Raw genomic sequence first — 10,663 nt, 5'->3', positions numbered from 1 at the left:
AACAAAAAAAAAAAAGCCCAGAATTAGAGATACAAGCCATTCATGGCAACACACAAAAAGATAAAAAATAAAAGAAGGAAGAAACAAAGCTAAAAGCTACAATCTTCTCTGTGCCTCTGCCTCCCTCATGCTGGGATTACATGCGTGTGCCACTAGGCCCAGCTGTGATACAGATCTCCTCCTCCCTTGTCTTTGCTGTGAGACAAGAGTCTCTCAGTATGTAGCCCAGGCTGGCTTGAATCTGTGACTCTTCCGCCCCTAACTCCTGAGAACTAGGATTCTGCGCGTGTGTAACCACAGCCATCCAGTTTGTAGACTTTCCTTAGCATTTAAAAATTGATTTTAGCAGCCCAGCAGTGGCGGCACGTGCCTTTCATCCCAGCACGTTAATTAATGTGATTAATTCATTAATTAAATAGTGCTGTTTAATTATATTGGATTTAATAAGAGTGCCTCTTACACAGATTTAAGATTTGAAGGTCAGAGTTCCTGCCCCCATAACTGATTTGAGAGAGACATGAGAGGAAGCACTAACGGCCTTTCATCTTTAAAAACAGAACAAAATAAATAAACCCTCCTTATTTATAGTGTGGGCACACACTCTCATGTCTGCCTCACTGGGCATAGTGTGCTGGCCCAGTGCTCTCCAAGGCCAGTGCTTTGGCTTCTGTTTGTTTTCCTTTTTCATAACTGTTTTTATGCATTTTCTGAGTATTTTAATGTGCCAGTGTGATCTGGAGTAAGGAATTAAAGAGCGAGCAGTGGTTGGGGCCCTGAGCTGGCTGAGTGCGGCCATGCCTGTCCTGACCTCTCACCTGGGCAGAAGGTAGGTACACTGTGTGGTTTCTTTCATCTTTCCTGGGCCTGGCCTTAAGTCCTGGCCGATACAAAGGTCTATCAAACATGTGTCATGCCCTGTGTCCAGGTTGAAAGTTCTGAGGACAAAGGAGAGGTCTGTCACAGGAACCTTTCTCACAGTTTTTGCATCTAGAGCTAGCCAGGAGACTAGTGTGGAACAGCGCCAGCTGTGCAGTCAACTCCTGGGATCTGACACCTCTTGCTACCGTCCAAGGCCCTGATGAGTCCCTGTCTGAGGTGTTTCTAAACACCTTCCCGTTTTGTAATTAGTAATAATCACACCTTGTATAAGCTTACTGGCTGTGACAACTGCCACCTCACAAACCTCTTTTCTCATCTTTTAAAAACTATTGTAAAAACTTTTAATTGACACCTGGTGATTGTATATACATACTATGGGGCACAAGATGACATTTCAGTACGTGTCCATGGTAGATGATGAATGACTGATTACATCAGAACAATTGGCATATCAATCTCTGTAGATATTTATCTCGTGTGTGTGTGTGTGTGTGTGGTGTGCTAGGAATACTTAAAATATCCTCTCTGCTAGCTGTTTTGAAATATTCAAAGTAGTTGGCAACAAGCAAGTCTGGTGTTACAGGACTGTAATCTTAGCTACCCAGGAAGTTCAAGGCCGACCAGGGATACAGAGGGAGTTCAAGGGCCTCCTGGGGATCTTGGCAAGGCCATACCTCAGAAAGTTAAGAATGGAGAAGGAGGAGGAAGCTGGGGGAAGGAGGCACAGCTCAGTGGTGGCAACACAAAGATAAAGGAATTTTTCTGGGAGAGAAGTTTGTGAGGCAGGAGAGTTCCACGTTTGGTAATGCCTACATAGCTGTCATTGAGTGTGAGGCCAGGTTAGCCAGGACAGAGAAGAATTTCTAGGCAGAGAAGGGATGCCGCTCAGTGATATAAGACTTTGAAGTCATTGTGTTAGACGAGTCTGTTCCCAGGTCTGTGGCCTCTCCGCACCCATCAGTGGATGTGAGCAGGGAAGGATGAGGCTAGGAACCCATCGGGCAGATTCCTACAATACCGGAAAACGGCAGGGAGGTGCTTAGGGCCAGCTGAAGGGACAGAGAAGGCGAGAGACTCCAGGAGACTCAAGGGTGAAGAAGGCTGCAGTGGGGCGAAAGGTCAGGAAGACACTGACAACAAAGTTTCTACAGCAGGGGTGGAAGATTCTAGAGCAACCAGTCCGAGGTGCGAGGTGGGTGTGGGAGGGAGAACTGGAGCAGAGGTGAACAGTGCTGTAAATGGTTATCAGTGGGAAGGAGACAGGCATGTAACATGAACTCTGGACTCAGCTCCTGCGCAGTGGGGAGTGTGTGGTAGGAGGGCCTGTTGGTGTGAATAAAGCTAAGTTTCAGTGAAGTCCCAGAGAAAAGGTGAGGACGTCATAAAGACACTGGAAGAGGGAAACACAGTACAACACAGGAAGGACACAGGACACAGGAGTGTGGACAGGGATGAGAACTTAGTGGGGTTTGGGATGACAGTACAAGGCCTACCTCTGATGTCATTGACTACCGTTAAGGAACATAGGCCAGCGCTAGTGGCCTCCACACAGCAGGGCAGCAGTGGTACCTGACAAGTGCCTGTGTGCTGAGGCTTGACCCTGGGCCTCCTGCATGCTAGGCACGAGGTTGTGTTTTACTGTTCTTAGATGCTCTCTCGTGTACAGCAGACTCCCCAAAAACTGGCTGTGCATCGGAGGATAACCCTGACCTCCTGACCTGAGTGCTGGGACTACAGGCATGTGCTATCATGTCTGTTTTATGTGGTGCTAGAGGGAGCTCAGATCCTAGACTGAGTGGGTGCTAGCCAGGTGCTCTACCAGCTGAGCTGCATGCCCAGCCTTTTCCCTTCATGCCCAAACTTTTCCCTACTTTTGAAGATTTATTTTACTTGTAAATGTGTGTGTGTGTGTGTGTGTGTGTGTGTTCCTGTCTGTCTGTATATAGGTATGCATACATACATGCAGGTACCCACAGAAGCCCAAGGCCTCGAATTCCCCTGGACTTGGAGTCAGGTTGTGAGCAATTGGATGTAAGTGCTGGGAACTGAACTCAGGTCCTCTGAAAGAGCAGTATGTACTCTTAACCTCTAACCCATCTCCCAGCCCCCCTCTCTTTTTATATAAGATTTTGGCAGTACTGAAAGTCAAACCCAGGTCCTTGCACACACTAGATAGCGATCTATTTATTCCTTGAAATGGGATTTTCGTTTAGCCAAGGGCTAGGATTCTAGGCAAGCCCTTTCATGCCAGTTTACCTCACGCCTTCTACCCCAGTTAAAATTGCGGCCACAGGCTGCTGTCCTCAAATGATACACATACGTTTCCATCATTCCTTCTTTCATCCAGAATGGGCTGAAGCATCTGGACTGCCAGCCGTGGCCTGACTGAGCCACCGAGAAGCCCTTTAGTGGGTCTGGAGAGATGGCTCAGTGGTTAGGAGCACTGACTGCTCTTCCAGAGGTCCTGAGTTCAATTCCCAGGAACTGCATGGTGACTCACAACCATCTGTAATGGGATCCGATGCCCTCTTCTGGTGTGTCTGAAGATAGCGACAGTGTGCTCATATACATTTAAAAAAAAAAAAGCAAAAAAACCTTAGACCTAAGTGTGCCCCCAGGCTTCTAGGGTGGTCTGAACATTTGATTAACATATATAGACATCCTCTGTCCAGAGGCCTGAGAGGTGATGATGGGCAGCCATCACCCATCAGTAGATGGAGATGGGGCTACCCGCCGAGGCCTCTGTAAGTGCGGCATCTCTGCAGCTTAGCACCAAGGGACTGAGGCTAAAATAAGTCCATTTTTCTCACAGATGATCTGTGTAGGCGGCTGAAACCTAGACAGCTTGATGATAAGTTCTGCGCCCAGACTGGGTGCAGTGAGAAAATGGCCTAGATCTGAAAGCTCAGGGCAGACTTCAGCCAGAACCTGATGTCTCAAGTGTGTCCTAACAGATGTGGTAACATCCTGGAACACTGAGTTATTCATTGAAGTTCCTGGGAAGCAACAAGAACTTGAGGAGAAAGTTTTTCTAAGCCAGGCATGTGCCAAGCACCTGTAATCACAGTACTTGGGAGGTAGAGGCAGGGAAAACAAGTGTTCCGGACCATTCTAGGATACATAGGAAATTTCAGGACAGCCTGGACTGTACTAAACCCAGTCGAAACCTAAGTAGGGGCTGGAGAGATGGGTCCGAGATTAAGAGCACTCACTGCCTTTGCAGAAGATTTTGGCTCCATTCCCAACATTCATACGGTGACTCAGGACCATCCATAACTTCTAGGGGATATGACACCCCCTTCTGTCATCCGGGGACACCAGGCACACACGGGGCACATATGCCTCAATGCAGGCAAAAGTGTTCATACACATAAAATAAACATGAACATGAATAAGTATGGGGACTGGAGAGATGGCTCAGTGGTTAAGAACACTGGCTGCTCTTGCAGAGGACCTGGGTTTGATTCCCAGCAACCACATGGTGGCTCACAACCACCTGAAACTCCACTTTCAGGGGATCCAGTGCCTCCTTTGCCCTGTCAGGGAACTGCATGGACGCTGTGCAGCTACACACACGTGAGTGGAGAGCCGTGTGGGAGTGACTCACCCCATCAAGGCCAAGTCAGAGTGCCAGAAAGGGCTTATCCCTAGGACAGACAGTATTTCCTCAGCCCTGGGCGTTTGGAAGGCAAAGGAATAAGAGTGGGTGGAATGTGTGGAGATCCAACTTCCTGGGTCCTGCAGTACATGGCAGGCCCAAGTTCTGAGTCTCCTGGAGACAGATCGCCAGCTTTCTTAGTGCCCCAGGAGTGAACTAGTCTGAGGACACCCAGAGTCGTCAGTGAAGCAGCCCAGCCCTTCCAGGAAGTCCCTGCTAACGCCTCTCCTCACATCTGTCTTTCAGGTGGATCTTTAATGGTGAGGGCCCGACTGCTCACCTGTGTGGAAGGGATGGATCTGTCTTTGTTAGAAAAAGCCATCTTGGAGCAGAGGCTCCACCTGCAGAAGAGGCAGCAGCCAATAGAAGATGCTAACACCCTACAGGACCCTCCACCCGGTCCTCAACCTCTTCCCAGTGACAGCCCTAGTCTGGAACCAGAGAGCATGGAGGAGGTGCCCCCTCCCCAAACTCTGGACTGACCAGAAAGCCCACCCAAGCTGGCCGTCGTGGCCCATACTGCAATTCCAGTGCTGAGGCAGGAGAGGCAGAAGCAGGCGGAGTTTAAAGCCAGTCTGAGCTACATGACCGCCCCCCTAAAAAATAAACATGACACCCCACCCCAGGACCCTGGAGCTGTGGCTTGTGAGGGACATGAAGGATTCTTGAATGCCTCCTGAATAAAGAGTATGAGCGTGCAGTGTGTGTACTGATGCAGAACCGGCTGCAGCCAGAAGGGGCCAGCAGGGGGAGCCACAAGCAGACAGCTTGCCTGACAGAGAAGCTGCAGCCTGCTGAGGGCTTCTGGTGAATTCTGGGCTAGGAGGCTGAGTGGAGGATTCTAGGCACCCAGGGGCAGAATTGGGGGGCCAAAGGGCAGAGTTGGGGGCCCAGGACTCAAAGGGCTCACTGTTACTGGGGTTCTGACCTCATTGGAGGCTACGAATCGCCAAACGGGCACGGCCGAGGCCCAGGGTCCTTATGTGTGACCCAGGGTAGGATTGTGGTCTTAGAAGCCTCAGCCAACTCCTAACCTCTGCCTGTGCGGTCAACCCTCCCCTGTACAGCTTGTATGGGTAGATTCTTGTAGCCCCAGAGTGTGGGTTTGCCTGGACCCAGGTATGGACTAAGGTAGAAGTTTGGGCTCTCCTGCATTCCGTAGCCAGGCATTGGAGAAGCCTTCTGGAGCTGGGTTAGGCTGGGGTGGGGAAGAAGCAATCCACAGCCTTGAACTTCCCAAGCAAGATGGGTGGCAGGCAGTGCGCGGGGAGAGCCGGGCTTGGGCTGGGGCTGTGGTGGGTGTTCTGTGTAGACTGGAGTCCAGCGGAGGGGATCGATTCTTCCTGTGAAATTTAAATGCCCAGATGTGGTCTGTTTCCCCGGGCAGCTCTACAGACATGGATGTGCTCCAGAAGGTAGAAAAGATCGGAGAGGGGACCTACGGGGTAGTCTATAAGGCCAAGAACAAAGTGACTGGGCAGCTCGTGGCCCTCAAGAAGATCAGGCTGGATCTGTGAGTGTTGGGACTCTGCCCGACACCCTGTCTGTCTCCCAAGGGAATGCCCAAACCTGTTCTCATTGCCGGAGCTTGCACCCAACTTCTAGGGTAGCCATGAAGGGTCAGCCCTTACCTCCCTGCCCTCTGACTAGCCTTTGTCCTGGGTCCAGCTCTGTGACACTTGGTGGCTGTAAAGTGTGTTGGGGGGCACAGGTCCCGCTCTTGGACAGGCCTTCTGTACAGAAACGGGGAGCGTGGTGTGAGGTGCATACTCACATACCCTGGCCAGAAGTGACTCCTTGTGCCCATCGGTACTTCATCCTTCCCTACAGGGAAACCGAGGGGGTACCCAGCACTGCCATCAGGGAGATTACCTTGCTGAAAGAACTGAAGCACCCCAATATCATCAAGTGAGCTGGGAAAGGAAGTGGGGGGGGGGGTTGGGATCCTAAATGTCACATCCTGAGACTGAGCCCTCCCTGGCAGACTGCTGGATGTGATCCACAGAGAGAAGAAACTGTATATGGTGTTTGAGTTCCTCACTCAGGACCTGAAGAAGCACATGGACTCCTCCCCCACCTCAGAGCTCCCTCCGCATGTAGTAAAGGTGCCCAGGGAAAGGGACAGGGGAAAGCCACACCCAGACCCCTGCCAGCCACCTTCTGCTCCATGGCTTTTCTTGGTCATTCCCACAGAGCTACCTCTCCCAGCTGCTGCAAGGGGTGAGCTTCTGCCACTCCCACCGGGTCATTCACCGAGACCTGAAGCCTCAGAACCTGCTCATCAATGAGTTTGGGGCCATCAAACTGGCTGACTTTGGACTGGCTCGGGCCTTTGGGATTCCCCTGCGCACCTATACTCATGAGGTAGTGGAGGGCAGGGGATGAGAGGAACAGCCAAATGACGTCCCTGGTGGAATCAGCCACCATGAAGGATGCTGGTTCTTGTCCCCACAGGTGGTGACACTGTGGTACCGTGCCCCTGAGATCCTCTTGGGCAGCAAGTTTTATTCAACAGCTGTGGATATCTGGAGCATTGGTTGCATCTTTGCAGAGATGGTAGAGGGGACAAGCTGGGCTAGGGGTGTCTCTCAGTGGCAAAGTAGTCACCTAAGCTGGTGACAGCCATGGCCTCAATTCCCAAGACTGCAAAATAAAAAAATAAAAAATAAAAACAACTTTGAACTGGTAACCAGGGAGATGGCTTAGTGGGTAAAAGTGCTTGCTTCCTAACCTGACAACCTGAGTGTGATTCCTAGAACCCTCCTGGTGGAAGGAGGGAACCAAAGCTCTCATCTGACTGCCACACATGCACTGTGACAGACACACACACACCACACACACACACACACACACACACACAAATCAATAAAACTAAAACTAAAACATTTTAACCAACAAATCTAAGCTGGGCGTGGTAGCACAAGCCTGTCATTCTAGCACTTTGAAAGACAGGATAATATCAACTTTAAGGCCAGCCTAAACAACAAGAGCTAAGAATGCAGCACAGGGGTAGAACAACAACAACAAAAACCAGGAGTTAAGGGGGAAGAGGGTGCACTGAGGCAGGAGGATCTCCTATAGGTCAAGGCCAGCCTGGGATGCAGAACCAGGGCAGCCCACCAGGATCCTACTGTGGTTAATACTTGTATTAGCGGTGGGTTGAGGAGTGTATGTGACTGGCAAGCCTTGTTCCAGAAATGATGAGAATTTTATCATAGCCCTGGGAAAGACATCTTTATTGTTTATTTCGAGACAAGGCCTCACTGTGTAACTTTGGCTAGCCTAGAACTCACTATGTAGATCAGGCTGGCTTCATAGAGATCCACCTTCCTCTGTCTCCCAAGGACTAGGATTAAAGGTGTGCACCAACACACACGTCTTGTGAAAGATGCCCCTTCCTGTGTCTGTATCGTCCATCACTAGTGTCATACAGAACACACACTTCTCTCCTGCTCCAGGTGACCGGCAAACCTCTGTTCCCTGGCGATTCAGAGATCGACCAGCTCTTTCGGATCTTTCGCACCCTGGGGACCCCCAGTGAAGCCATGTGGCCTGGAGTCTCCCAGCTGCCTGACTATCAGAGGAGCTTCCCCAAATGGAACAGGAAGGGGCTGGAGGGAATCGTGCCCAGCCTGGGACCAGAAGGCAAGGACCTGCTCCTGGTAGGTACAAGTAGGCAAGGATAGCATCCCAGCAGCAGCAGTGGCCCCAGAAGTTCCCCTCTTTCAAGGCACCCTCTTATGTAACTCGTCGAGTGTAGACTAGACTCCTCTGACCTTTGTACACACTTGGCTTGTCTCTGTATATGTCCGGTCAGGAGCCGCTCTCCTGATAAATCCAATGTTCACCTTCCCTTTTGAAACTCCTCTGAAGTAGTTAGCTTTGGCTTAGTGCCCTGGTTGTTCTCCCTTTCTCCTAGTTCTCTTGTGTCTGTTTCTCTCTCTCTCTCTCTCTCTCTCTCTCTCTCTCTCTCTCTCTCTATCTATCTATCTTTAAGATTTATTTATTTATTTCATGTATATGAGAACACTGTAGCTGTTTTCAGACACACCAGAAGAGGGCATCGGATCCCATTATAAGATGGTTGTGAGCCACCATGTGGTGCTGGGAATTGAACTCAGGACCTCTGGAAGAGCAGTGAGTGCTCTTAACTGCTGAGCCATTGCTCCAGCCCCGACTCTCTTGTGGGCTTCCTGCCCCATCTGGGTGGAGCAGTTCTCTGAGCAGAGGCCACACCTCCTCCTGCCTCAGTTTTCCCTGTCATCCCTCTCTCACAGGTCAGTCTTCACACAGGACTGGCTGTGCAGAGCATCTTCTTCCTGCCTTGTGGACCCCTGCTGCTCTCCTGATCCTTCAGCTGCCTCCTGGGCCTCAGAGCCAGCCCTGTTTGCTCACAAGCCTGCAATCCCCGTTTCTGGGTTTACCCATGTTGGACCAGGGAGGAAAGGGCAGGGCCTCCATCGAGGCCATAGTCAGCTTACCAGAAGCCTGTGTGTGTGTTGTCTACCAACCTAGTGCCAACAGGAATGGCATGCGCTTCCTGCTAAGGTCTTTTCCCTCATAAGCTATTTCCTGGCATCCTGCCTGAGTTATGATTGCAGAGAGCGAGCTGCACGGGGCTGGCCTTGAGCTGTAGTCGGCTCCTCCTTTGCTTGCTCTATCCTGCCCCACTGCGAGTGCCCTCTCTTTGGACGGGGTTAGGGACTGCTGCTTACCATGAAACATATTGTCCTCAACCAGGAGTGGGTGGAACCTGGATGGGTCGTAGGCCTGGAATCAAAACAAATTGTTTAACCTCAGTTCTGGGAGCGTCCGGACCTGGCTTAAAAGCTGGGACACACGGGCTAAGATGGTTCCGCTGGCCAAGTGCTTGCCACATAAACCTGAGGACTTCAGATCTCCTGAACCACACAAAGCCAGGGGTGGGGTGGCTCAGTGGGTGAAGCTCTTGAGGCACAGTCATAGTACCTAAAGCTGAACACAGAAGCAGGGATCTATAACTCCACTGCTCCTAGAGCAGGATGGGGGCCTGAGACGGGAATCCCTAGAGCTCACAGGCTAGCCTGGCCTATGCAGTGCTGGCAAACAAAGAGACCCTGTTTAGGAGCTGGAAAGATGGCTGCTCTTGTAGAGTTCAGTTCCCAGCACCCAGACCAGGTGTCTTTTTTTTTTTTTAAAGATTTATGTATTTATTATATATGAATACACTGTCGCTGTCTTCAGACATACCAGAAGAGGGCATCAGATCTCATTACAGATGGTTGTGAGCCACCATGTGGTTGCTGGGAATTGAACTCAGGACCTCTGGAAGAGCAGTCAGTGCTCTTAACCACTGAGCCACCTCTCCAGCCCAGACCAGGTGTCTCATAGTCAACTCTAACTCCAGTTCCAGGGGACCTGATGCTTGGAGTTTCAGGTGCATGCGCACACCCGCGTGCACACATACACACAAACACACAGCTAAGAGGCAGTGGCTTCACAAAGTTCTGGGGTTAAACAGCCTTTCAGGGACGTGGCCCTCTCTCCCACTGGGACCTGTTGAAGGGACTTCCTCTGTACCCTGATTTCATCCAACAATCTCTTTTCTTTCCTTCCCCAGCAACTCCTGCAGTATGACCCCAGCCAGCGGATCTCAGCCAAGACTGCCCTGGCCCATCCCTACTTCTCTACTGAGCACTCCCTAGCTCCCCAACAGTGCACGGTGGAGCATTTCTACCACTGAGAACATGTATGTGGCGCCCACCACCTCACACCCTGCCGGCTGCCTCCCACCCACTTCCCAAGAAAGCCTTTCTGGGGAGAACACACCCCGAGGGGCTTGGGTTCATATTGCCTGCAGGTTGGCAAGTTCCTGTATTGTTTGTTGGATTTAATGGTGCACTTTCAAAAGCCATGCAGGGGCTCCCTGCTTGGGGGCGGGGCGCGTTACTCCTCTGACCACAGGTTAGTTAAGAGATCCCAGCCTTTCACCTTCACTGCGCAGCTGCAGGGCCAGGCCCCTGAGAGAGGGTGCCCTCTGCTGGGTAAACAGTCGGTGGGGCAGGGCAGTTCTCTGCTCCTAGGAGTGGTTACAGCACCTGGTGTTCTAAGCAGTCCCATCATCAAAAATAGGCTGCTGATGTCCTT

The 10,663-nt window shown here is 51.1% G+C and overlaps 2 protein-coding genes across 5 annotated transcripts in view; both read left to right on the top strand.

Annotated features, from left to right (window-relative positions):
* Ten1 (TEN1 subunit of CST complex) overlaps window positions 1-5,237 on the top strand; it is a 15,124-nt gene extending 9,887 nt beyond the window's left edge. For all 3 annotated transcript variants that reach the window (XM_028752941.1, XM_028752942.1, XM_028752943.1), the window contains exon 4: window positions 4,784-5,237. In XM_028752941.1, the coding sequence (XP_028608774.1) occupies window positions 4,784-5,019 (236 nt within the window). In that variant the 3' untranslated portion in view covers window positions 5,020-5,237. The remainder of the gene's footprint in view (window positions 1-4,783) is intronic.
* Window positions 5,238-5,909: 672 nt separating this feature from the next.
* Window positions 5,910-10,303, top strand: Cdk3 (cyclin dependent kinase 3). 2 transcript variants are annotated; one of them, XM_028752925.1, is made up of 7 exons: window positions 5,910-6,050; window positions 6,368-6,445; window positions 6,522-6,642; window positions 6,731-6,901; window positions 6,992-7,093; window positions 7,996-8,199; window positions 10,137-10,303. In XM_028752925.1, exons 1-7 carry the CDS (start codon window positions 5,935-5,937, stop codon window positions 10,257-10,259), a joined length of 915 nt encoding a protein of 304 aa, XP_028608758.1. In that variant the 5' UTR covers window positions 5,910-5,934; the 3' UTR covers window positions 10,260-10,303. The 2 variants fall into 2 exon arrangements, with proteins under 2 accessions (XP_028608758.1, XP_028608757.1); XM_028752924.1 differs by lacking the exons at window positions 6,368-6,445; window positions 6,992-7,093.
* The last annotated feature ends 360 nt before the right edge of the window (window positions 10,304-10,663 follow it).

This window comes from Grammomys surdaster, unplaced genomic scaffold (genome assembly GCF_004785775.1).
Source record: "Grammomys surdaster isolate TR1022 unplaced genomic scaffold, NIH_TR_1.0 125940, whole genome shotgun sequence".
NCBI lineage: Eukaryota > Metazoa > Chordata > Mammalia > Rodentia > Muridae > Grammomys > Grammomys surdaster.
This window is presented reverse-complemented; position numbering and strand designations above follow the sequence as displayed.

What these genes read in the sequence shown, in the direction of transcription:
- Cdk3 (XM_028752925.1), top strand. Translation starts at nt 5,935, where the DNA reads ATGGATGTGCTCCAGAAGGTAGAAAAGATCGGAGAGGGGACCTACGGG. An exon ending in AAGAAGATCAGGCTGGATCT is followed by an intron (nt 6,051 to 6,367) that starts GTGAGTGTTGGG and finishes CCTTCCCTACAG; the next exon opens with GGAAACCGAGGGGGTACCCA. An exon ending in TGCGCACCTATACTCATGAG is followed by an intron (nt 6,902 to 6,991) that starts GTAGTGGAGGGC and finishes TTGTCCCCACAG; the next exon opens with GTGGTGACACTGTGGTACCG.